Source organism: Bos indicus, chromosome 5 (genome assembly GCF_029378745.1).
Source record: "Bos indicus isolate NIAB-ARS_2022 breed Sahiwal x Tharparkar chromosome 5, NIAB-ARS_B.indTharparkar_mat_pri_1.0, whole genome shotgun sequence".
NCBI lineage: Eukaryota > Metazoa > Chordata > Mammalia > Artiodactyla > Bovidae > Bos > Bos indicus.
The window spans coordinates 46,211,754-46,239,093 of record NC_091764.1 but is presented as its reverse complement, the minus strand read 5'-3'; the positions used below and the strand labels follow the sequence as shown (position 1 = coordinate 46,239,093).

Below are 27,340 nucleotides of genomic sequence, written 5' to 3'. Positions count from 1 at the left end.
GAGTCTTCATTCTTTTTACTAAAATAATTGAGAAAGCAGATACCCCAGAGCAGGGTGATGTCTTAAAACAGTTATTAGCTAACACGTTATCTGAGAGAATGACTTAATTCTTTTCTGTTCTCAACAGGGGCAGGCAGCTGAGACAGCAAGAGCAAGAAGAAACGACAGAGGCTCCAGAAGTCTGGAAAGGATATGAACTGGAGGTGTGAGGTGTCACTTAATTCTGCCTAGCACTAACTCTAATTCCCAGGAGAGCAAGGGTGCAGATAGAGACTTCAAATCTCCATGCAGTGACAAATCAAAATGCTCTGGGGTTTTTAGGGGGATTTTTTTTTTTACGTATCTGTTGCTCCAGATGAAAATAGAAAAGAGCTTAGAATTTAGAGAGAGGAAGGACCATTTTAGTTTATTTCACCCAACCCCAATTTTGTGTATAATCTCTGATGCCTTCAGGAAAACTTTCCTGACTATGGAAAAGATGTATGGAAAACTGTGGAGAAAAAAAGCAAAGTGGAAGAGCTTGGCTCCGAGTTGACAAATCTATCTTGGTCAGTTACCTGTAAATGGAGCAGGTCTTCCTAGGCAAACTTTGGAGAGATTTGCTGACATAAGGCTAAGGAGGGGTAAGCCTGAGGTCAGAAGCTGCTGTTGAAAATGAGACCCTGCTCACAAATAAGGAAGTTCTCTGCTGTAGGCTCTGGGGCAAATGCCTGCTAGCCATGTGTTTGTTCAGTGATTTCTTTGGCACTTTGTAAAACCCTGTAGGGTTTCAGGATATTAGTGCTTCCTCCTGACTTACTCTTCATAAACGGACCTTTTAGATACCCTTTACTACCAGTTAGCTTCATGCGAAACTCCTTTTATCGAAAAAGGGAAGAAAGGGAGGTGTCTTTTCTCTTTTCCCTTGCCTTATCAGGTTAGAGCATATTATTTCTTTTTAGAGGGTCAGCATATTATTTTATTCTGATTAAATACTTGGGTTATGGATGTTAGTCATCTCATGAGATCTATGTTCTCAGTCCACAACAGTTTTAGATAAAGGGATGCTTACAGTAAAAGATTATATTGACTTTTTATTTCTCAATGAAGAAAAACTCACCAAATACCATGTTAGTAAACACTTGTTTCAAAGATCTGAAATAGAAGATAGTAGGTTCTTAGTGTTAGATCTTTCTCTACTAAGTGAGATTATTATTTAACATTTTCATTTACAAATAGCATGATACTTGACTGAATCACATCAGAAATGGGTAATTGTCTACTAGTTCCTATAGTTGATACTTCATTTCTTTGCCTAAATCCCCTCGGTCTTGCGTCATCATTTCCCACGTGCTGCCTTAAGAGCTCAGTAGTTAGAGGAAGCAGTTCTGTTCAGCTGAGGGAAGGGAAGACAAAATCCAGGCCAAGCTGGGAAACAGCACCATGGAAACAGACCTACAGCAAAAGAGGAAGCGGCCCTGGCTTCTGCTTAGGTTGAGCACACTAATGGCGGGACGTCTATGGAGGGGAATTCTCTGTTTTTCCACTACTCGGCTATTGAGGGGAAGTACAGAAATACCAGCGGGGAAGTGAAGGTGACACTGTTAGGTCAGATGGAGCTCCGTGGGCATCCTTCGTGCCCCAAGCAGTATGCAGTCTGAGAACTATATGCCATCTCCCTCTTAATCGGTTCTGGATGGAGAAGAGTGAGCTCTGGATTTCCCTGAATCCTAATCTGTTCACTGCCCATTACTAACAACTCACTGAGACCCAAGTCTCATCTCTAAAATCAGGATAATACTAGACCTCCTCCATTGAATTGTAGGATAATTGAAGGAGATGGTTCAGACAAAACAGTGCACACGCACAGAACTTGACACAAAGCTCCAGGAGAAAGCCATCGAGAATTTTTTTTTTTTTTTTTTGCTATAAGTGTGTATGTATTACATGAAACATTTGGCAGGTTCCTCACTTGCTGTGGATTAGGCAAAGAGGAAAGATGATAAAGCATTGGTGGGAGAGGAGAAAGAAGGGAAATCAGAGCACTGGAATGGAAAAACTCCAGCGAGAGGGGACCACGGATAACTCTACATGGAAAGGGACAGACAAAGCAACAGAAATAACCCTTAGGTAAAGTAAGCCACAGGCACAACCGTGCGTATTTTTAGAAAATCATTCAATTTGAGCATTCTGGCTCTCCTGCAGTCCTGTGTTTTGTTTTCTCACTTTTATCTTGTGTTCAGCCTCACCTCACACGTTTCACCATGCCCCTCTTCTTCCTTACAAAGTTTTCTGTAAGGTTCCTCCCCCTTCTCCTCTCTCATTCTTGCTCTCTTCCCGCACCCATTTTTTCCCTCCTAATTCTTACTGGTACTTTCATTATGATTTAGTTCTCTTTTGCTGTTCTTGTAAAGCATTACTCCCTCTACCCTACCCGCTACCTTCATTTTTCTTCCTTCCAGATCATGAGAAAACTATTTTTTCTTTCTCCGAAAGCAATCCTCTTTTTACTTCACAAACTCCTCTCTCCTTCTTATCCATTATTATCTGCCCACTGGTCGCTCATCTTCTCTTGGCTAATTTTTGTTATTTATGCCACCTGGAGATGATCAAGGCCCATTCACCTGCACATGTGCTAAATGCAGGTGTTTGCTTACTGGCCTTCAGATTTTCTGTATTTCAAAACCTTTGTTAGAGAACATTGCTATGTGAACAAAGGGCCTTGTCCATTATCATGTTCTTAGAGATAACTAGCAAGCACAGTGTAATTGTCCATAGTGATATTTAGAGTGGCTTTTCTTCAAACAAAGATATTTTGGAATATAAAAGTGTTAAAAAATTGTCCAGGACTATTTAACAACAACTACCCAAATTACTCACCAAAAATGACTTGTCTTGCTTTTGCCAAGGTAATTGAAGACGAAAGTGGGTCTGGCTTAGCTGATTCACTGATTGTTTATACTACCTTAATGAGCATGAGCACTGTTAAGTCAGACTTTAACCTGAATAAAAGTGTAGATGTATGTAAATGTGTGATTAAATGAAGAGCAAATTCCCCAAGAACTTTACGTGGTCTAGATTCCACCATGGGAAGGCCATGTTGGTTGAGAGGACCGACTTCAACTAATATAGACTCCGCTTTTCCATTTGCCTGAGGCAAAGGGCTGGTTTGCTACAAATAATACAAAGAAGAAATGAGTTACTTGTCTTTGGACACTTTGTGACTCTGGTGAAGTTAAGTCTTTAATTTTGGTTTTTAATTAAGGCCAGACTGAAATCATTCTTGGGGGAAGCCACAATAAAAAATTTGTCCCCAGAGTCCCAATGTTTTAAGACTTGTCCTTTATGTGGCATGCATACATCCCTTTAAGGAGTATATATCCCTTCATCTCTGAAATGGAGGAAATTTTATAATAAGTTGGTGTGGGAGAAAAAAACTGTATTATAATCAGCCAAACTGAATTCTGACCTCCTCTACTCCTCTACTCCTACTGGTGGTTCTGGGCATGGTGTGTCACTTTGCTGTTTTCATCTCACTCTGAAAGTGAAAGTGTGAAAGTGTTAGTCACTCCGTCACGTCCAGTTCCTTGCAACCCCATGGTCCACAGCCCGCCAGAATCCTCTGTCCAAGGAATTCTCACTCTACTCATCTATTACATATGCTTGCCTTGAGCTATTGGTTACCAAGTATAACCAGAGATCTGAATGACCGCATAAACATGAGAGGGTTCTCCTAAAAGTTCATTGTGTGCTTAAAATGCTATTGTTGGTAATAATGAGGTTGAGGTCATCATGGTGGTGATCTTGTCAAATCTCTTGTTGTTGTTGTTCAGTCAAGTTGTGTCCAACTCTTTGCAATTCCATGGACTGCAGCATGCCACGCCTCCCTGTCCCTCACCATCTCCAGGAGTTTGTCCAAGTTCATGTCCATTGGATTCGTGATGCCATCCAAAGATCTCATCCTCTGTCACCCTTTTCTCCTTCTGTCTTCAATCTTTCACAGCATTAGGGTCTTTTCCAGTGAGTTGGCTATTCGCAATCAGGTGGCCAAAGTGTTGGAGCTTCAGCTTTAGCATCAGTCCTTCTAATGAGTATTCATGGTTGATTTACTTTAGGATGGACTGGTTTGATCTCCTGACAGTCCAAGGGACTCTCAAGAGTCTTCCCTAGCACCAAAGTTCGAAAGCATCAATTTTTCGGTGCTCAGCCTTTTTTATGGTCTGACTCCCACATCCATATATGACTACTGGAAAGACCATAGCTTCGACTATACAGATCTTTTCTGGTAAAGTGACGTCTCTGCTTTTTAATACGTTCTCTAGGTTTGTCATAGCTTTTCTTCCAAGGAGCAAGCTTCTTTTAATTTCATGAGTGCAGTCACCATCCTCAGTGATTTTGGAGCCCACCCAAAATAAAATCTATCACTGTTTCCACTTTTCCTCCATCTATTTGCCATGAAGTGATAGCACCATTTATTCTTATTTATAATACCTTATTTTCTCCTTGAGTGATTGGTAAATCTTCTCTATAGACAACTGAGAAACGGCATGATGGGAGAATCTTCTTGGGTCCAAACATTTTTTAAGTTATGTCTCACTTTTAGCAGATCATTCAATGAGCTTTATTGTAAAATTCATAGATAAGTAGTTTTAAGAATTGTGTCTGCTTCTGAAACCCAGATATAGCAAGGAAACCATCTGCCCCCTCCATTACTTCTGGCCTCTCCCCATTTCAAAGACCTCTCTCTTGAGCTCTAGTGAAAGTGAAAAGAATTAGTCACTCAGGTGTGTCTGACTCTTTGCCATCCCATAACCCACCAGACTCCTCTTGTCCATCAAATTCATCAGGCAAGAATACTGGAGTGGGTTGCCATTCTCTTTTCCAGGGAATCTTCCCCACCCAGGGATCAAACCTGGGTTTCCTGCATTGCAGGCAGATTCTTTACCCTATGAGCCACCAGGGAAGCCCCCTCCAGCCAAATTGATCTGCATTTCTTGCTTAACATGGAAATCTCCAGTGGCTCCATGTTTCCATCTACACCGAGTAGAAACTCTCCCGTCCAGCTTCCACTGTAGTCTGGGACCTGGGCACACACACTCTCCCGTCCGCCATCTTATTTTCTGTCCTCTTCTCTACTCTAGGGGCTCTTGCTTCTCCAGTGCTGATTCCCACTTCTCTGCCTACCCCAACATTGTTCCCCTGACCCAGAGTGCTTTTTCTTCTGCTTAAGAGAAGCCTGCCCATTATGGCACCCCACACCAGTACTCTTGCCTGGAAAATCTCATGGATGGAGGAGCCTGGTGGGCTGCAGTCCGTGGGGTCGCTGAGAGTCGGACACGACTAAGCGACTTCACTTTCATTTTTCACTTTCCTGCATTGGAGAAGGAAATGGCAACCCACTCCAGTGTTCTTGCCTGGAGAATCCCAGGGACGGAGGACCCTGGTGGGCTGCCGTCTATGGGGTCGCACAGAGTCGGACACAACTGAAGTGACTTAGCAGCAGCAGCCCATTTTATGAGGCCCATTTAGAATACGAAGATCAAATTCTATCTTTTCCAAGATTCCTATACTGACTTTTCCAACAAACCCAGATCCTTCTGGCCCTTGCAGGTTCTATGATATCTAGATCCCATAACCTATACTATATAGGACTTATATATATGTTATCCTCTGTATCACTTAAGTGTGCTTAGTTGCTTCATCATGTCTGACTCTTTGTGATCCTTTAGACTGGTAGTCTGCAGGCTCTTCTGTCCATGGAATTCTCCAGAATACTGGAGTGGTTTGCCATTTCCTCCTCCAGGGGATCTTCTGACCCAGGGATCAAATCCGCGTCTCCTGTGTCTCTTGATTTGTTGGCAGATTCTTTACCTGCTGAGCCTGTTGCTTACCTTCTTTACTTGCTGGGGAAGCTCGATTATCACTTAGGACCCAGTGGAAAAAAACATGACACAGAGTTTAGCTAAAAGACTATGTGCAAAAGTATGGGTTGGGTAAAGAGAAATAAGCAAAGGAAAATGAAGCAGCATGGAGCTAGCAACTTCAGGAAACTCTTAACCATCTGTAGGCTTGAAAGGGCAAGGGAACTGAATGGTTTAAAGAATTCCAAGCTGTAGCTGTAGGAAAGGGCTATCGGACAAGAGCTGAGGCCAAGGAACCTGGCCTGTCTGTGACAAGCTGTCATGGCAGGAAGACAGGAAGATCAAGAGCTTGACCTCATTGTCCTGAGCCTTGGGTCTCTTGCCAGAACTTTCCATCAGCTAAATCCAGCTGGAAGCCAGTGGATATGAGAGCCCATTGATGCTGTCTGTAAAGCCCCCCGTGGCACAGAGTAGGGTGCAAAGAGTGGATCTGAGGGGCAAAAGGAAAACACGCAACATGTGGTCTTTATGTGGGGTTGAAAAGTTTCCTGGAGTGTAAGTTTTCTCCCAAACTAGACTTAAAGGGTAGAGACCATGACTTGTGATTGATCTTTGTCTTCCACAGTGCTTAGCTCAGTGTGAAATAGGAAAAGTGTCAAAATGCATATACATTGAGATTGTATGAAAAATAAAGGGGGAGAGGGCTGGTTCTAACCTCCCACACCTTTTTTTTTTTAATTGGAGGATAATTGCTTTGCAATATTGTGTTGGTATCTGCCACACAACAACACAACATAATTATAGGTGGTGCTAGTAGTAAAGAAGCCACCTTCCAGTGCAGGAGACCTAAGAAGTTCAGGTTTGATCTCTGGGTTGGGAAAGTCCCTTAGAGGAGGGCATGGCAACCCACTCCAGTGTTCTTGCCTGGAGAATCCCATGGATATAGGAGCTTTGTGGGTTACAGTCCATAGAGTTGCAAGGAGTCGGACATAACTTAAGTGACTTAGCACACATGCGTACATATATATGCAATCTCCCTTCTCTCTTGAACCTCCTCCTCCCTATTTCCCACTTTTGGTTTGCTATCTTTTGAAGCATCTAAGCCTTACTTTCCCAACTCAAAGTAAAATCCAGTTTCCTTAATGTGGCTTTAGCTGTCCCTCTGACCTCAACCCTGTGACTTCCTAGCTCTTGCCCCTGCCACTACTCTAGCCATATGCCCTCTAGCTATGCCCCAAGTATATTTCCACTTCAGGGCCTGTGCATCTGCTGGGCCCTTTGCCTGCAGATTTCCACATGCTTTGTACTTCTTTCAAGTCTGCTATAATGTTGTCTTATCAGAGAGGCCTTCACTGATGATCCTCAGTAAAACAGTACCATCTCCCATTTCTCTGTCCCCTCTTACCTCACATCATGTTCTGTACAGTATTTACCACTCTCTGACATGTGATATATGTATTGTCCATTACTTGTTATCCTCCTTGCAACAGAAGACAAGACCTATGGAGCAAGGATCTTATTTTGCTTTGTTCCAAATACCAAGATCAATGCCTGTCATGTAGTAGGAGCTGATAATTGATTATATACATACATATATAGTTCCCCACCCCCCCCACTATTCAAAGTACAGCATTCTTTTGAAACCTTTCATAAGCCAAAATGGCATCAAGTGGAGAAATAGTGACCTTAGGACATACCCTGCTAACAAAGGAGCAGAATAAGTCCAGATAAAGCAGACAGGTTCAAAGCGATGGCAGCTTTGGGCTGAGATGCAGTTTCAGGGAAAGGAATTTTGTGGCATCACTCTGGTTCCTTGAGCTGTGTGATGCCTTTAAAAACTCATTGCAAAACAAATGTTGAAGGGTGTTGTTTTTGCTTTCTTTTTGTTGTTGTAAAAATGAAAATCCTGTTTGGATTTCTTTCTGTTAGGGAAAGCAGGTACTCTTATAGGTCTTTTGTAGAAGTAAAGTGGAGTGGAATCCCTTTTCATTGTTTATAAGTTTGAATGTGGATGCTCACCCTTAGCCCATCCTAGGCTAAGCTAAACTGTGCACCATTTAAATGTTTTTATTGAGTCTGTGCTAAGGCAAGCCAGGAGCAGTGCCCATTGCAGCCCTGGGCACCCGCTCCTTCCCACTAGCCCCTTCCTAGCTTCAGATTCCTGGAGAAGGAAATGGCAACCCACTCCAGTATTCTTGCCTGGAGAATCCCAGGGACAGAGGAGCCTGGTGGACTACCGTCTATGGGGTCGCACAGAGTTGGACACGACTGAAGTGACAGCAGCAGCAGCAGCTTCTAGATAGCATTACTTTTGGTTAGAGTGTCACCAAAGATCCCAAGAGCTGGAACTACAGGTCCTGTCCCCTACTCTTCTCTGGCTTGCAGAATTGTACCACTGTTTCTTTTACAGCAGACTTCCCAGGATAGAGTCACTCTTGGAGTTGCTGTACTATTCTTATTTACTCATTCCTTACCAGGTACAAGGACCTGCATGGTTGCTGACGTCCTGGAATCAGCTTGTTTCTGGCTGGTAGCTCCCAGTGTGGCCTGGTGATCCTGTCTCCTGGTGACTGACTCTACTAGCGAGTGCTCTGTAAGTTGAGCCAGTGGCAGGGGATGCCTGGCCTAGGGGCCTGCTGCTGGGGGCCCTACCTAGTGATGGCCCTCCTATCCCTCTGAAGCTCCTGGACACACTGGGCACCACTCTGCTGGCACTTGTCCTGGTGGCATCAAAGGTAGAGGCCCCACACAGCACTCTCCACATCCAGGATATAGCTTTCTCTTTTCTCTTCTTACTTCTTTTTAACATTAACTCTGGCCTTAGGATGCAGTTGGAAAAAAAGCAGATGAACCAGCCCTAAGAAATGCTGGACAATATGCCTAGCCTTTCCAGACACCTAGTTCACCTAGGGGACAAATGCATCCCCCTTTCCCAGGACTAAGGAAACTGGCTCTGTAAGTACCCTGACCAGAACACCACCAACCTGCTTAGACACTTCAGATCACCAGCTCTCTAGTGGTACAGACATTTCCTCCAGATTTCCATACCAGCAGTGGCCACAGAGGCAAATGCAAACACCAGTGGCCATTTGGTTATGACATCCATGCCCCCTACACCTGAACTTCAGGCCATGTGGTCTTCATATTCTTCTCTAGATGGTTCTGGACCTTGGTGATGGACACAGGGATGATACCATCAGTAAATGCTACCCTTCTAAGGGGCGTTAGGCCTAACTGACAGGTCTAGATTATCCAAAATGAGTCAGTTTCTTAGGAATTACCTTAGTTGCTTTAAAAGACTGTACTTTGTTTTCACATTTCCATAGCTAGTAAAGTTTCAGATCATTCTTACCCCAAATGTATCATCAGTATCCCTAACCTTATGAACATAGCAGTACTCTCTCTCCCTGCCACTTCCAGCTTCCTCTGTTCTGAATTGCTTATGCTTCTCCCAAAGGACACTATGTTTTCTTCTATTTGGTGCCACTGCACATCCTATTCTTCTGCCTAGAAGGTCCTAGCCTGGCTTGTCTGAGTGCCAACCTCCCACATATCTTTAACATCACAGCACTTTTGAGGCCAGTCACCACTTAAGCTGAAGTCATGATTCCTTCCCATGGACCACCACTGTGCCTCCTGCCTGCCTTGATTTCTGTCCCATCACATCATTAAGTATCTCATCTCCCCTACTGGATTGTGATTATTAATATCCATGGCCAGAGCCAAAGATTCTTTATTTAAATGTACAGCTCCAGTATCAATAGTGTCAAAAATATGTTAGGTGCTTACTGCTTATTGCTTCATTGAATAACAGAATGAGGTCCTAACAGACTGCCTGACTGAAGCCTTTCCCACTGCATCTGATGATTCATCCTGTCCTCTAGGCCCAGCACATACTAAATTCTTTGTAAATGTTTCTGGGATAAAGATATTAAGTGAGTGAATAAGTTTTGAAACCAGCAATGTTCTTGTACATTTCCAATTTTCTCTATGATCAGCACTTTTCCTAGTGAAGAATCAACTCCCTTCTACAAGACACCAGGCTGAATTCCCCAAAGTTTCTTTCTCGCTCACCCTGCCTACCTGTTATTTCAATCTGGATTTTGTAAACATTCAGAGCAGTAGACATTTTTACAATGGGCAAGAACCAAAGAGCAGAGTCTTACTGAGTGGAGCCCCTGATGTGGTTACTATTAACATCAATACAGCTCTGGTCTGGCTATGAGTTGTGACGATTAAATACGATAGTATTTGTGAAAGGGTTCTATACAGAGATTAATGCAGTGTAATTTTGCAATGTAATTTTGTAATGATGCATTAGAATAATAAGGTTTGAGGGTAACTCCTAGAATTCACCTAGTTCATTCTCCTTGAAAGCTCGGATAGTGCTTTTGTTCATCTTTCTATATTTGCCATTAACACAGGTTGGAGCCATCAATAAAAAATAGAATGAGAGAAGTCCAAGCAATTGTAAATACTAATTCAGAGGTCAGTAAGAATAAGATTTTTAAGTCTTTGATTTGAAAGGTATAGCATTTATAATTAAAATAGTGAAAGATATTAGACTAATTGCAAATTTTCCTTAAGAAAGCAAAAAATTAAAAAATGGAAATTGCACTTGTCGTGTCATAAAGCAATATACTAGGAAAAGTTCTCTAAACATACAGTTTTTCTTTGATCAAAGTTAATGATTCATTGTGTCCCTTCCCTGGAAAAAAAGTCAGTGTTCCTTTTCCTCATGTTTAATGTGGAAATTAATATTATTAATATGGATTTCACAAACTATGACATCTAGCAGTTATTGTTTTTCTCATTCATGAAAAAGCAGGAGAATATTTAGCTTCTGTTGAAGTAATATAATAATTATTTGAGTGAAATAACTGTCACATTATATCAAAATTGAATTTTTGGCTTCACATTTTTCATTTGAACATCAGTTGTATGGAAGGCTCATTAAGAAAAGGAAAACAGTATGAAAACAATTGTTTTGAAAGGGAAGGAAGGAAAAGAGGTGTGAGGTTTGTTAAAAAGCCAAGGTAGTGTAACAGAGAGCAGAGTTAGATTAGAGGGACTCAGAAAATGAGTTCTAGCTTCAACTCTGCTACTAAGGAATCTCTTTTCATTGAGAATACTGAATATGTTTCCCCAGGTGAATCTGAATGTGATAGCCTGTGATGACAAGCAAAGGGGACTATCCTCTTCTGGGACCAGATCAGGACCAGATTCTTTTGTAAAGGCTTATTACTGGATTGACTGTTTCACTGTGGTTCTACTTTATTAAGAGAAGGCACAGACAGGACCCGTTTGAGGTACATGTTACCAGTCACAATTTTATGCTTTGCCACCTGTTCTCTCTGCCAGTGCCCTCAATCCTTGCTGTCCCGTATGGGATCCCTGGAGACTCTGAGAGGGTCACACTGTAACTCTGAAACACCCATTTGGGGGCATTTGTACAAAGCTGAGAGTGATGTTGCTGGCAGGTTGCTATGACAATTTGCAAACAGTAGAGGGGATGGGTCCCCATTCTGATTTGAGTCTGCACTAGCTCAGGCCTGCACACTTGATCTGGCCAGCGGCCGCAGAGTCCCAGGACAGACTTAACGGACCCAGGCCGCCAGGAGAAGTTCAGAAACCAGGCAAATCTTAGGAAGAAAGCGCAAGGCAAGCTTCCCGCTTCCCATCTCCCCTCCCGCTGAAGTAACAAAACCTGTGACCTTTGCACAAAGGCCTGTGCCACAGACGACACGAGGCGGGTGTGAGAAGGGCAAGCAGTTTTTCCGTCTGCAAGGGAAAGAGAGGCTGTATATAGCAAAATAAAAAGGGAAATTCTCCACGTGTCTTGGATGGGAAAGGGAAAGAGACTTTGTGTCTCTGGAGGAGAGGAATTGAAGGTATCGCTTAGGAAGGTGTGTCTCTCCCAGTGGCCGCGCAGGGAAAGGCTCGGAGTTGTTAAGGAAATGGGAGGTGTCTTTGATGTTTATTTTTGCCTAGCAACCCACAGCCAGCTGCTTCCCCGGCAGCCGTCCACACGCGCCTCGCTGCCTCCCCTCGTCCTAGCGACTGGAGAGCGGTCATTTGGTGTCAGTAAACCGGGGAGGGAGTATGTGTGGTGGAGGTGGAAGTGGAAGCGGGAGGGGAGCCCCCTCCTTGGCCCACGTTCTGGGTCACCAGGCTAAGGCTCGGTCCTCCAACGGGGCTAGACTTACCTTAGCCAGGTGACCCTTGCACAACTAAGTTATTTCCATGATCAGATGGGGCGATGGGGTGGTTAAGCCACTGGGACCCGGAAGGCGGGGAGGGGGGCGGGCAGTATTGTCTGTGAGCAGCCATTAGGTTCGGAAAGCTGAAAATGCATACGTGTTTGGGGAAAGCGCTCGGAAGAGGAGGGGGGTTTTCTGCAGCGATTTCGGTGGGAGGGAAGCGGTGGTGGGTTGCGCTGGGCGGGGAGAGGACGAGGCCCGGGAGGGCAGAAGGTCGTTAGCTGAGGCGCCGAGGGGAGCAGTGCAGATGGCCGGAGGGGGAGGCGAAGGGCGAGAGGAGGTTGCAGAGTTTTCCGGGGAGTGGAGGGGTGTCTACGCCGACGACTGGAGGCGGGGGCGAGCAGGGAGGGACTTCGGTGGGCGGCTAGGTGGGGGAGGGGTGGGCGCGGGAGTGAGTGGCGCGGCGGCGGTGGGGGAGCCCGGGGGGGGGGCCTGCCCGGCGGCGGAGGGAGCGGGGGCGGGGCTGCCCTCCTGGGCCGAGCGGCGCGCGGGCTCCCGGCGAGTGTGCGCGGGGGCGCGCCTGCGCGGGCCCGGGAGGAGGCTCCCAAGCGAGTCGGCCCAGGCGGCGCAGCCCGCCGCTCCCCCGCGCCCTATGTGAGGGAATCGGGGAGGCCCGCGGCGCACCGGGGAGGGCGAGGCATGTGCACGGGCCGGAGGGAGCTGAGGCCGCCCGAGGAAGAGGAGGACGGCGGCGGCGGCGAGGAGAGCGGGGGGCTCGCGGCGGCGGGCCCGGGCCGAGGGGATGCAGCGGACTGTGTGTGTCTGGCTGTAGCTGACGCGAGGCGGCGAGGAGGCGCCGGAGATCCGCCAAAGGGGCAACCAGGGGCCGGCCGCGGTGGCGGCCGCGAGAAGTAGCAGCAGGACGGGCGGCGGCGGCGGCGGAGACGGCAGCCTTGAGATGCATTTTCTTCTCCAGCGGCCATGTTAACCAGGAAACCTTCGGCCGCCGCTCCCGCCGCCTACCCGACCGGTAAGGAGGCCGGGGCCCCGCTGCCCGCGCCGGCCACCGGGCCAGCCCTCGTGGCGCCGGTGCCCGCTGCCAGCAGGACCTCGAACAAAGTCTGCGCCGCGGCTGGGCGGCGCGGGATTCCCCGGGTGGACGGCGCGCCCTCGCCTCGGCTCATTGTTAACACGCGGGCCCCGAGGCTCCTCGGAGCGGAGCCCTCCGGCCGGACAGGACCCGTTCCTGACCTCCCAGTCTGGGGCTCGGTGATGCGGCGGCGCCCGGGTCGGCAGTCCAGTTCTGCTCCGGGCCTACGGACGCCCGCAGAGTGGACCGCCGGCCCGGCCCAGCCCGGCTCCCTGGCGGGGTCGCGAACTCGCTCGAGCGGGGGAACCCTACCTAACTTTGCAGCCGCCGAAGCCCCGCCCGCGGGCGCGCCGGGTTTCTGCGTCCCAGGCCTCCCGCCGCTCCCCGGGCGCTCGCACTCAAGGTCCCTGGCTCGGCCCGGGGCAGAGCGGGCTCCGCAGCCTGGAGGGGTGGGGTGGGGCGGGGCCACGGGGTCCCAGTGACTTTCTCCCCCTTGACCCTCTTTTGTCTCCTCCCGCGCGTGGCTGCCAGGCCGAGGAGGGGACAGCGCCGTTCGCCAGCTTCAGGCTTCCCCGGGGCTTGGTGCGGGGGCTCCCCGGAGCGGAGTGGGGACCGGCCCGCCCTCCCCCATCGCCCTGCCGCCTCTCCGAGCCAGCAACGCTGCCACCGCAGCCCACACGGTGAGACCCAGCCCGTGGGCGGCTGGGAGGGGGACGAGGAGCGGGAGAGGGGCCCGGGGCACCAGCACCCGTACTTGGGGGCGTCTGCAGCCGGGAGAGGGGAGAGAGGTCGAAGTGCGAGTGTCTCCACGCCCCTGGCCAGTGGCCTCTCCGGGACGCCGCCCTCTGGAACTTGGGCGAGCCCAAAGCTGCAGCCACAAAGGAGGATTCGTGGCACGGGCCCCTCACTTCCCTTCTGGAGCCCGCCCACCCCTGCGCTCCCCTTCCTTCGAACTTCCTCCGGCTCTTTTCCCCTCTTTTTTTTCCCCCCGTCTTTGCTTCCTCGAGCTCCTTTCCCCGACCGGATAAACATCCCTCCCCCTCCGCCACCACGTTGGGTAGTGGATATTTATAGAAATAGATCTGTGTTAGGGTCAGCCCGGCTGTCCTGCCCGGAAAATAGATCCCCCAAAGAGCCTCGCAGGCCTGGCCTCAGCCAGCAGGGAGCACCGCCAATTGTCCCCCGCGTGTGGAAGCATGTTTTATGAGTGCTACAGGTTTGAACATAGCAGAAATTGTAATTAACATTAACAAAAATAAGAGCCGCAGCAGCAGTCAAAACAAGCCACCCCTGTAGGTTTCTGCAGTTGGGTATTATTCAGAAGGAAAGGGCCAGCTTTGCTTCCCAGGGAGGTGGGAAGGGCAGGGCACTTGACAGGGCCAAGAGGGAGGTGAGAGCCCAGGACCAGACCGGTGGCTGCAGAGATCAGCAAGCTGGACTTGACTTCAGCGTGTACCTCTTTTCTCAGTCCCAGAGAGAGCCCTTGGATGGTGGCTGACAGCCTAGCAGAGCTGTGCACCGGAGGAGGTGATGGTTTCCAGGGACTTGTTTACATATTCCTCTGGATCTTTCAGAGGAAACGCCTAAGATGGTTCTAAATGAGGGGCGCTTGCTAGGGATATGGCTTTGTTTGCCAAGTGAAAGTTAAGTTCTTGTAGAATAGGCCATTTCTAGCCTACAGAGGGGTAGCTCTGAAGGTCATGTGCTATGCGGAAACTTGTTTATCAGGGGAGAATTTGTGAGGGAATGGCCAAAGTGGAATGTTTTCTGTTAGACCTGAACATCTGTGTACAGTTCCACAGGAAAATGTTTTCTTGTTAAATCTTCTCTCTCTCCTCCTCTTTCTGTCTCTCATGACACATCTAGACCCAGGGGCTAAGAATTCACTGCACAGAAGTTAACCAATCTGTTGGGGCTGTGGTTGATGGAAGCGAATCAGTAGACTGCTGATTCTGCGTGTTCTTGTCACGGTGATGTTTTAGTTGAGAAATTGCCATTGGGTTTTAGGTGTTTCAGTTTGTTGGTTTGGTTTGGAATCATCTGACAACTTGGAAAGTATAACATCCAGTTTTTTTCCATGTCTGAATGTGATCACATGACTTGGTGTGACCTGGAAATGAAATACTACTGGGTTTGCATCTGGATTCTGGTTTTCTAAGAGTGGGCTTTGCTTGATCAGAACCTCTTTGCAAATGAAATGTGTATAAGATGATGGAAAATGAAAGGTGACTACTAGAGGAGTAGTCTGTGGGAGACCAGAAATGAAAAGATATGTGGGTGCTTCTCAGCTCTCCTAATGATAGTGCTTGTATTTTACTGTGGTGTCTATTTGATTCACCTAAAACTTCAGTGTGCCATTGATTAGAAGCTTGGTTTTGAAAGTATGAATTTTGGTTCTGGTTGTTGTTTAGTTTTGGTTTTAAATATTTACAGAATATCGCAGACTTCCTCAAATGGGTGAGTAAAAGGACCACGGGGTTTTATTTGGTTCTGCTTCTTCATTTTTTGGATGAGGAGAGCAGACAAGTTAACTGGTTTGGTCGAGATGCCTGAGCTAGTTTCTGTGAAAGCTGGAGCTAAAGCCCAGGCCCTCCTGAGTTCAGCTTTACATACTGCTTGACTGCTAATTTTAGGAAATTGAACTGGTTTCTTTATAAAGGCACAAACCTTAAAGATCCATGTTTCTATATGTCTTTGAGATTTTTAAAAGTTTTTAGTTTTTAATTTCACAGGAGTTACAACTAGGAATAGCTATTAATGATTGAGTAGGGGAAGCATTATGAAGAAGAAACTAGTGTTTGCCTATGTTTTCCCTTGTGAGTGATGTAGTAGGTAGATAAATATATGACTGAGAATTATAAACGTTGGAATTTATCTAGTGCATTGCCCTCTTGTTCCTTGTCTCCATGGATATCTTGTACATTAGTCATTTTGTGTATCTCTTTTGGTCCTAAAAGCATACATACCTAGTAACTATTCTGATTCTTAATAGTTTTTTCTTTTTAATGTTTTATGGGGGATATTAATTTGCTTATTTTTAAAATTCTGAAATATTAGTATTGTATCACTTTTATAACTGCTTAATGTTTAAAGCACTCTCCAGTTACCAGTTTTACTGTTGTAAAATAATTGGAGTTGAAGAATGAATATTCCATTTTAAAAAATAGTAGAGTTTGGTAGAAGAAAAGTAGACATTTGACTCAGGGCCACACAGACCATCAGTGTTTGAGGAGGAGCTAAAATTCCGATCATTTTGGACTCAGTTCTATTCCCATAACACCATATAGCATTTCTAAGATGACTCCAGTGAAATTTGAAAACTCCCAGAAATGTTAACACAGGGAAGTATGTGCAATTTTCCCTTTTATTTTTGGAAGAGATTAAAACTACCAAATTGGCTAGACTATTGTTCTTATATAATTTTTAGTGCAAAAATGTTTCATGGTCAACGAGGGCTTTTTTAGGTATCTCTGCTTTAATCCATACATTTTAGGTATCTAACAATTACATCCACTCACTGTGTTATTTTTAAATTCAACAGGCACTGTGCTAGATAGGCATTGGCCAAAAAGGAAAAAGCAAGTAAGAGGTTTTAAACATCCTTAAGTTTATGGTATAGTTCTGGCCTATGTATTCTGGAAATGTTTTGGCATTTCTAGGGTTTCTCCCCCACTCCCCCGCCTTTTATAGAACAGTTAATTGAGCTTCTGACCCAGGTTGTGATTGTAGATTCCTATGGTGTGTAAGACAATATCCTCCTTTACTGCTGCTGCTAAGTCGCTTCAGTCATGTCCGACTCTGTGTGACCCCATAGACGGCAGCCCACCAGGCTCCCCCGTCCCTGGGATTCTCCAGGCAAGAGCACTGGAGTGGGTTGTCATTTTCTTCTCCAGTGAATGAAAGTGAAAAGTGAAAGTGAAGTCGCTCAGTCGTGTCTGACTCTTCGTGACCCCGTGTACTGCAGCCTACCAGGCTCCTCCATCCATGGGATTTTCCAGGCAAGCGTACTGGAGTAGGTTGCCATTGCCTTCTCTGCCTCCTTTACTGGAGCCCCTCAAATGAATTTCCTTAACATCTGGAAAGTTTTTAAGATTCCACATGTCACTTTTAGGTATTTAGTTGATGCTATTATTCTTTTAACGGGCTGTCCTTGCCTCCATGTCTCTGCTTATGTATTGCAATCCTAACATTTTTGACTTGAGTCACCAGGGACAAGTCTTGATTCCCTGGGTGTTAACTTCATGTTTTGTTATGAAGGTACAAAGGTAGTTGTCAAGAATAACTTAAAGAGGTGAGAGTTTAAAAGGAGTTACTGACATACGTTCTTCCATTCAGCAGAAATTGACTGAGTGCTTACTGTATGCTTGGGTTTATGTCAATAAGGATTTAAAAAGATAAGAGGTGACCCCACCCTGGAACTGCTCACATCCTGGTTGGTATATCAGGTTTGAAAACAGGTGTGAAATGAAATAAGTATTTTAATATATCAGTGCTCTGTAAGCACCCTGGAAGGGAAGGGGACCTTTTCAAAGAGGAGTTGAGAGTTGAACTGGCCATTGAAGGGTGAGTAGGAGTTTTCCACATGGCCCACGTTAACAAGATTTCAAGCAGCACTTGGAAAGGATGATAGTTCTAGCTCTCCTTTCAGTTCAGTTCAGTCGCTCAGTCGTGTCCGACTCTTTGCAACCCCATGAACCACAGCACTCCAGGCCTCCCTGTCTATCACCAACTCCCGGAGTCCACTCAAACCCATGTCCATTGAGTCGGTGATGCCATCCAACCATCTCATCCTCTGTTGTCCCCTTCTGCTCCTGTCCTCAATCTATACCAGCATCAGGGTCTTTTCAAATGAGTCAGTTCTTCACATCAGGTGGCCAAAGTATTGGAGTTCCAGCTTCAACATTGGTCCTTCCAATGAATATTCAGGACTGATCTTCTTTAGGATGGACTGGTTGGATCTCCTTGCAGTGCAAGGGACTCTCAAGAGTCTTCTCCCAACACCACAGTTCAAAAGCATCAATTCTTCGGTGCTCAGCTTGCTTCATAGTCCAACTCTCACATCCATACATGACCACTGGAAAAACCATAGCCTGACTGGACGGACCTTTATTGACAAAGTAATGTCTCTGCTTACTCACTACTATACTAAGCACACTATGCCTTTTACCTTGTTTAACCCTCCTAACCCCCCTAATGAGGCAGCCTTGTTACCCTCTTTATACCGATAAGGGCCCTGAGGTTCAGAGAGATTAATTACTCAAGGTCATATAGTTTGAAGTGGTGGAGCTTAGATTCATTTCCCATGTGTCTAATTGAAAATCCCTGAACACCTAACCATTATGAAACATGACTTCACCGAAAAGAGAGGAATGTAAAAGAGAGTGGTGTCTCCATGGGTCGTAGGGAATCCAGCTTATTATTCTCAGAGAGAGTGTGACAGTGGTAGGTGACACTGGAAAGACTCAGGTCATTTAGGCTCAGCATTTTAGAACCTCATGTTCTTGCCTGTAAGTTCTTTGTGGAAATGGAGTGCCCACATGAGCCTTAAGCAAAGTCAAGGGCAGTGTGAGTGACATTTTCAGTGGTAACTCCAGAAACATCATGGAGAGAAGAGATGGTGAATTCTAGGCTTAGAAGCAAAAGGACACGTGAAGAGGGTGCTTCTGTTGTCCCAGTAAAAGACACAAGAACTCCAGGTGGGATAGCGAGGCTGGAGGGGAGTGGGTCAGTTAGAAATGATGGTGGGGCTCCATGGTGACTTGGGAAGGTACAGGAGATATGGAGATGGACTGAGTGACTATTCGGGAGGGTGGCTCATACGGTAAAGAATCTGCCTACGATGCAGGAAACCCAGATTTGATCCCTGGGTGGGGAAGATTCCCTGGAGAAGGGAATGGCCACCCACTTCAGTATTCTTGCCTGAAAAATCCCGTGGACGTTGATGCCTGTTGGGCTACAGTCCATGGGGTCACAAAGAGTTGGCCACAACTGAGCACAGCAGCACAGCGTTTTCTTGGTCGGAAATGCAGGGTTATGGGAGGAAGAAGTGGTTTGAGTGGGAAAAGTGCGAGTTGAGTTTGAGTTTGAGTTGAGTTGAGTTACCTTGTTTAACCCTCCTAATGCCCCTAATGAGGCAGCCTTGTTACCCTCTTTATACCGATAAGGGCCCTGAGGTTCAGAGAGATTAATTGCCCAAGGTCATATAGTTTGTAGTGGTGGAGCTTAGATTTATTTAGAATCTGGGTTTCCTGCATTGAGTACTTCATGGAGAAATACATGAGGAAGGCAGCTGATCTGTAGTTGGACACAGCGAGTCTTGAGTTCAGGAGTCATGGATTGGGCTTGTCTAAGCTGGAGGTGTTCTGGGAGTAAAAGCCATGAGCAACTTGAGGCTTGAACCCTGGGGGAACCCTGGAACCCTCCTTGATTGCTGCTGTGGAAGAGACCAAGAGTAGATAGTTGGGAGAGACAGAAGGTCATCCAATTAATTGGCAAACTCTAGTTCTAGTCACTCAGCTTTTGTGATGGTATTTTAAATTATGCAGAACATTAAAATTGCTATTATAAAAATTGAAGTCAGTTTCTGAAGCTTAGAATGTTTTACTTTGCCCTCTTTTTAGAACTTCCTATGGCTCCAAGGTCAATTTTGTCCCCAATGAAGCCTCATGCTTTTGTACTGTGTATACTGGTAATGTTGGTTTTTCTTCTGAAATCTCTCCAGGCTGCCCTGAAGAGAACGGTTCGCTAGGAGACATATATTTCTAATTTCAGGTCCTTTCATTCCTGGTACTTGAAAGACCACAGTGGGGAGGAGGAGAGGTACAGAGAGTGAGGCTTAGACAAAAAGCATTGGACAAGACTGTACTACTTTTATATATACATCCAGGACTTCCCTAATTCATTTTTATGAACTGCTTTGCTTTTGGCAAAGAATGAGGATAAAATAACTTGTCTGGCTACACTGACAGAAGATAAGTTCATTTAGCATAGAATACCATCTGTGAGTTTAGTAGAAGGGTTCAACTAGAAGTCTTGCAGAAATCTAAGAAGTAAAATCCCTCAGTCAATGAAATCCCACTTCAGACAGGCCCAAGTACTGAACTGTATTCTCCTTTGTTTTAGAAGATTGCAGAGAGAAAGCACATGCCTCAGATAGTACATCAGTTAAAGAAAATTTGAAGGTCTTGGACTCCTAGTGAGATTGACTTGGAATTTCATTTTGTAATCTAGGTAGTCCCAAACCATTTCTTGAATTATAATATTACATAGAGCATTTCTATGCATTTAGTGATATGTAAAGCCCAAGAGATAGGGTTTAGGAGATGATGGGGAAAATACTGAAAGTTTAGGACTTCAGCTAATTGATTGTATACTCCTGAAGGGCTGTGTGGCCAGACCTCAGAGAACACTGAATGAATGAGATGGATCGCAAACAGCAAGTTCATCTTTAAGCTTTCATATAAAAAAAATCACCTGCTGGGATGCTTTTAAGACTTGTGAGTTATTGTCTGAGGCTGGCAAGAATTCCTAACTGGGAGGGGATCCTGGCTGTTAGTTCTCTTCCACCCCTCACCTCTTGGCCATAATAATGCTTGAGAGAAATCCCAAGTAGATTCTCTGTGAGAAGGCTGGGGCCCCCTGGCTTATGCCTTCACTTTTGTTCATACAGGAATGTTCAGGGATGGCTTGTGTGCCTGAAATAGAAATCGCTACATTGTATTCCTTGTTGGAAAGCTGAGTATCCCAGCAGCCGGGAGAAATACATGTTTTGAGAGAGCCAAGCCATTGACCAAAGGAAGGCCCGCCGAGTGAGGCGGTTGGATTGTTGGGCTGGATGGCCTTAAATGGTCATCACAGTCAGTACAGCCCAGAGACTTAAAAATAGGTTTGGGGTTTATAAGATACTACAGTGTATATCTACATGGGAATCTTTTCCAGCCTAAAAGTACAATTCTCTGCTTCTGGATCAAGTACTTTCCTAGGTATAATTAGTTTGATTTGCGAGTAGTGGAGAAGACCAAGAATGAAGACAGCAGTGCTCTCAGAATAGAGCTAAATTCCAGAGACGGAGTAGTAAACAAGACTGACCTGGTCCCTGCCCTCATGGCAATAAAGAAGCTACTAAGTGAAGTGTGAAAAATGTTGTAATCCAGGGGCGGGAGAGCCAGTAGAGTGCCCATGTGTTCATGCTCTTTCTGTATCCTTTCATCGTGATATCAAGTATGGGTTGAATGGAATGTCTATGATACCACAGTGCCTATGCTAAATGTTAGGTAGAGAATGATGACCAAGAAACCTGATCTCTGCCTCCACTGAGAACTTATTCTAAGGACCCTGAAAACATGTACAGCAAACTCTTTGTTAGGTGCAGCAGTTCTGGGGTCCTTTCTTTTTTTCCAGATCCCTAGTTTCATAGCCATCCCCAGCCCCTCAGCCTCTTCTGCCTTTGAGGCTCTCTGCATCACGACATCCACTCTCCCTGTGGCAATGTTGGTGAGGTCCCTGCTGCGTGCACAGCTCTTTCCTTTGAAGAAACCTGATACCGACTGTACATTCAAACCAAGTTGGATTTCGTAAAGGTGGGGGTGGGAGCCAACGTATAAAATAGCCCTTTTGAACAAACCTCTTCTGTTCCATTAATGTTCCCTCTCTGAATTCCAGATTGGCGGCAGTAAGCACACAATGAATGACCACCTACACGTCAGCAGCCACGGACAGATCCAGGTTCAGCAGCTGTTTGAGGATAACAGTAACAAGCGGACAGTGCTCACGACACAACCAAATGGGCTTACCACGGTGGGCAAAACGGGGTTGCCAGTGGTGCCGGAGCGGCAGCTGGAGAGCATCCACAGACGGCAGGGGAGTTCCACCTCTCTGAAGTCTCTGGAAGGCATGGGGAAGGTGAAAGCCACCCCCATGACTCCGGAGCAAGCAATGAAGCAATACATGCAAAAACTAACCAGCTTTGAACACCATGAGATTTTCAGCTACCCTGAAATATACTTCTTAGGTCCAAATGCAAAGAAGCGCCAGGGCATGACAGGCGGGCCCAACAACGGTGGCTACGACGACGACCAGGGGTCCTATGTGCAGGTGCCCCACGATCACGTGGCTTACAGGTACGAGGTCCTCAAGGTCATTGGGAAGGGGAGCTTTGGGCAGGTGGTCAAGGCCTACGACCACAAAGTCCACCAGCACGTGGCCCTGAAGATGGTGCGGAACGAGAAGCGCTTCCACCGGCAGGCGGCCGAGGAGATCCGCATCCTGGAGCATCTGCGCAAGCAGGACAAGGACAACACCATGAACGTCATCCACATGTTGGAGAACTTCACCTTCCGCAACCACATCTGCATGACATTCGAGCTGCTCAGCATGAACCTCTATGAGCTCATCAAGAAGAACAAGTTCCAGGGCTTTAGTCTGCCTCTGGTTCGCAAGTTCGCCCACTCCATCCTGCAGTGCCTGGACGCTTTGCACAAAAACAGGATAATTCACTGTGACTTGAAGCCCGAGAACATTTTATTGAAGCAGCAGGGTAGAAGCGGGATTAAAGTGATTGATTTTGGCTCCAGTTGTTATGAGCACCAGCGGGTCTACACATACATCCAGTCCCGTTTCTACCGGGCCCCGGAAGTGATCCTTGGCGCCAGGTATGGCATGCCCATCGACATGTGGAGCCTGGGCTGCATCCTCGCAGAGCTCCTGACTGGTTACCCCCTCTTGCCTGGGGAGGATGAAGGGGACCAGCTGGCCTGTATGATTGAACTGCTGGGCATGCCCTCCCAGAAACTGCTGGATGCATCCAAACGAGCCAAAAATTTTGTGAGCTCCAAGGGTTATCCTCGTTACTGCACTGTCACGACTCTCTCAGACGGCTCCGTGGTCCTCAATGGTGGCCGTTCCCGGAGGGGGAAACTGAGGGGCCCACCAGAGAGCAGAGAGTGGGGGAATGCACTGAAGGGGTGTGACGATCCCCTCTTCCTTGACTTCTTAAAACAGTGTTTAGAATGGGATCCTGCAGTTCGCATGACCCCTGGCCAGGCTTTGCGGCACCCCTGGCTGAGGAGGCGGCTGCCAAAGCCTCCAACGGGGGAGAAGACGTCTGTGAAGAGGATCACTGAGAGCACTGGTGCTATCACATCCATTTCCAAATTACCTCCACCTTCCAGCTCAGCTTCCAAACTGAGGACTAATCTGGCACAGATGACAGATGCCAATGGGAATATTCAGCAGAGGACAGTATTGCCAAAACTGGTTAGCTGAGCTGAGCCCCCCGATGCTGGTAATTCTGAAAGATACGACATTGCTGAGCCTTATTGGGTTGAAAAAGAGTAGCTCAGACCTGTTTTTATTTGCTCAATAACTCGACTCATTTGTATCTTTTCGGCACTTGTTTTAATGTAAGAAAGTTTGTTTTGTTTTATAAAATACATGGGGACAATGCTTTAAGTTTTTATACTTTCTGAAACTGTTTTTGTGTTCTAAAAGTACGATGAGCCTTACTGTAATTAGTGTGGCAGAGTAATAAACATCAGTGGCAGGCCATTGATCACGTCATGACTGCCGCGCATCTACAGATTGGTGTCAGAGACATTCACTATGTCTTCATGGTTCATAGTGTATTCTCCCCAAGGTGATTGCCTCTGAAGGCCCCCCCGCCCCCAACAAGCCCTTCTCTCTCCACACTCCAGGGTCATGCACAGGTGCAGCATGTCCTGCTTTGTTTTCCATAAGTTACCTGGGTGGTAGTGATGGTGGGAGGAGGATGGTCAGGACGAAAATGATATTGTAAGAAAAATTGCACCTTAGAGGTTTTTTCCCCTGAAATAGTGCTCAGAGACAAAATCCCCACAGTTGAAATGCTCAGTTAGCATTTTGACGTTCTAAAGGCCAGCCAAGCAAACCTGGTGGATGAATGGAAACGCGTGTGTCCCTCCAAATTCTCCAATGTGATCAGTGAGCCATTTTGCAAAGAAGTCTCGTTTAACAGAATTTGGTTTTGCACCTAAAGTTAGAAATGTATTCCATGAACTAACTGTTCTTCCCTTCTCTTTGCTTTTCTCCCCGCTGTTCCTCTTTCACCACACATCTGTTGCTTGCATCTAATTTCTTTTCCTTCCGTCAAATACATATCCCAGACTGTTAATACAGAAAAGAGACATTTTTAGCTGTGATTATGACCATCTTTTTCATATTCCAATTTAAAAAAAGAATAGCCTAGCTACTTAAAGTGGGGATTTCCATAGTCCAAAGACAGTTTAGCAGACTCGAGTGAGTTCACACTTCAGGTGCCACAGTAAGGTTCTTTTAGCCTGGGAAAGCATCACCTCTTTAAAAAGAAAGAGGATTGAAAATCCTCTTCTTCAACAGACGTCAATTGTCCTTGTCCAGCAAGGCCAATTTTAACAAAATCTAAGGAGGAAAATTTCAGCCTCAAGTTAAATGGTTTGACTTACTCTGTGCATCATTAGAAGAACCATAGACATTGCATTCCTGTTTTATTTTACTTTTGTTTGGATTGCACTTGATTGTTTTCATGGGAATGACACTTTACCTGTAAAAGTAACTCTTGAGAGTTAGGTAAAAGAATATTTTCTCCTCTGAATAATAATTATTTTCACAGTGAAAACTTCAGTATTTTATCACTAATGTATGAGCAGTGATACATATCAATTTCAAGGCACGTGGAAAAAAATTTAGTTATGTGCAATTTAATATAGAAAGATTTCTGCCTGTTTGGACAATAGGTTTGGGTAGTATAAAATAGGATAAATACTCTTTTATATGCACAGATATTATTGTATGGATTGCCTGTAAATTGATTTACAAGTACTTAAAGCATGGTCCCCAGTGAGGCCAAGAAAGTTTCCGGTTAAGTTCTTTTAATATTAATCCTACAGTTTCTCTTGCTTTAAAAAAGAAAAAGAGTAGTTTTGAATAAAACACTTTACTTATCTTGAGGCTTTGTCAGTTGATGGTGGAGAAAAATGCTCAGGAAATATTACAGATATTTGCCAAAAAATCAGTAATAAGATTAGCTTATTAATAAAGTAGTGGTGTTGATATTTGCTTTACTATTTAAGGGTGTCACTGATAAATTAATTTATACTTCTGTATTTAGAAATTATAGCTTCTTTCCCCTAGTCAAATTCTTTAGCCTGTTGTACACATTTCTGTGTAATCTATGGAAGTGCAATAATGTTAGTTGCATTTTAAATGATGCTCATGTGATCAGTCAGTGGCTTATAGAATTTAAAGATTGTGTATTATTAAAATTTTGGCTTAAAGGCATAAGAAGTGTAAGACTCGTGGTGGCTTTAGAAAACCATAAGCCTCTTAACGATGGTTAGTGTCTTTAGGTCATTAAAACAAACAGAAACATAAAGGCTATTTTCCCCTTGCAATGCTCCTCTTCCGCCGTATCCACTCTCAAGATTTTCACTGAAATAAATGAACCTGAGCCTGCCATTAATATGAATTTCCCTATAGAATGATTATCCATGTTAAAGTTTGTAAACAGTCTAATACTGCTTGTCTCCTCCCCCACCACACAGAACTGGTTCTTCACATGCCAACAGTGCATTTGTGACTGTGTTTATTCACAAATGTAACCGGAAGCTTTTAAGCCAAACTAAAATGTGCGGCACTGTGGGGCTCCCCCCACTGCACTTCCTAAATACAGTGAAACTCCCCTCATTCACAAAGAGCCACCACGTTCAGTGTTTAGTGATAGAGCTGCTTTTTAAGTCTAGCTTAATTATAATGTCAAAGAAAAAGACAAATGTTGCATCGTTGTGATTTTAAAACATAAATCAGTGAAGGGCTCTGATAGGCTAGTAGGAGTTGGCTTGGAAACAGTCCTTGGTCTCACAGGTTACCATTGTCTAGGGATGTCTGAGCTGTTTTCAGATTTAAGAGCACAGTGTGGTCTGGTCTTTGGTTGTGGTCTCATCTGGCTCCGTTTCTTGCACCCCCAGAGCGTGCATTACGTGTGTTGCTACAACAGTGATGCAAGACAGTGTAGATTAACAGTAGAGGAGAAATTGTGCCCTTAGTGATAACAATGTGCCTTTTGTTCTGAATGCCATGTTGTAGGGCATGCATTTTTTGGCCTCTTTAACTCTTTGAATACTAGGCAGTAAGAATGGAACCCACCTCTGCAAAGAGACATCTGTCTTAAACATCCAGATACTTACTGGCCTTAATAGAAACCATAAGGCGTAAATCATTGTCAAGCACCAAAAAAGGTCACCACTGGTTAGTTACACATGGAATTCCTATGTTTAAGGGGTTAAAGATGGTCTTTGTTGTATCTTAACATCAGACTGATTTTTTAAATGATATTTTTTTTTTTGTTATGCTAACACTAGACAAAAATCGACTGTATTTGTAAAAATTTACCTCAAACCATTTAATTTTATAGTGTGATTAATCCCAGGGCATTTGGTATGAACCAAAGTGCATTCCTTTTATATATGCCTGGCTCTAGTAAGGATGGCCAGGGATTTTTACAATTTGGGTGCAAGGCACTTAAGCCACTTTTAAACTTACTAGGTGGTTTGGAGTCATGTGGAAGGACTCCATCAGAATGTTAGGAAACACTTTAGGCACCAGTAGCATTGGGCCATATTGGAATCTTCAAAGTGTGAATTATTTTCAAGAGAGCATTCATTTTTGTAATTTTTTTCATCAAGAATATTCTGGTAAGCAGAAGACTTAAAAACAAACTGATTTGGTTGGTAAAGGTTTTAATATTGCCCAACATAATGCTGTGGTAGCATTAAAAAAAAAAGTATTTGTGAACTCTGTTTCTTAGGGGCTTGTACATCTCTGCTATGGACATAGATGAAATTAATTGTAATTATACTCAGCTCAACTGCTACAGTTATGTCTAGGCAGTGGCTTGGGTTTCTATCGAGCAACAACTTAGACACGTGACTGTAATATGCTGCAACTGTGTGTACTGAAAATATGTGAAAATGGTTGAATGTGGACTGTGTATATATGTATGTAAAAATTTCTGTGAGATGCTGCTGTCGCCACTTAACATGAAATATGTTCTAGTGGATTTTAATCCTAGTGGCCAGTTCTATGATACTGTATGTATTGTACAGCTGATGACAGGAGTAAGACTGTTCAGTGAATATTTGTTAAATTTTATTGTCGTGGCCAGAGATAATTTCAGAATAAAATTTTAATGTCCTACCTTA

The 27,340-nt window shown here is 45.2% G+C and overlaps 1 protein-coding gene across 3 annotated transcripts; it reads left to right on the top strand.

The window, feature by feature from the left end:
- The first annotated feature begins 127 nt into the window (after positions 1–127).
- DYRK2 (dual specificity tyrosine phosphorylation regulated kinase 2) lies at positions 128–27,340 on the top strand. 3 transcript variants are annotated; one of them, XM_019960857.2, is made up of 3 exons: positions 12,596–13,070; positions 13,662–13,810; positions 21,792–27,340. In XM_019960857.2, the coding sequence occupies exons 1-3, from the start codon at positions 13,022–13,024 to the stop codon at positions 23,391–23,393; spliced, it is 1,800 nt and encodes a 599-aa protein (XP_019816416.1). In that variant the 5' UTR covers positions 12,596–13,021; the 3' UTR covers positions 23,394–27,340. The 3 variants fall into 3 exon arrangements, with proteins under 3 accessions (XP_070645443.1, XP_019816416.1, XP_070645442.1); XM_070789342.1 differs by lacking the exons at positions 12,596–13,070; positions 13,662–13,810 and adding an exon at positions 128–203; XM_070789341.1 differs by lacking the exon at positions 13,662–13,810 and having other exon boundaries at positions 12,597–13,070.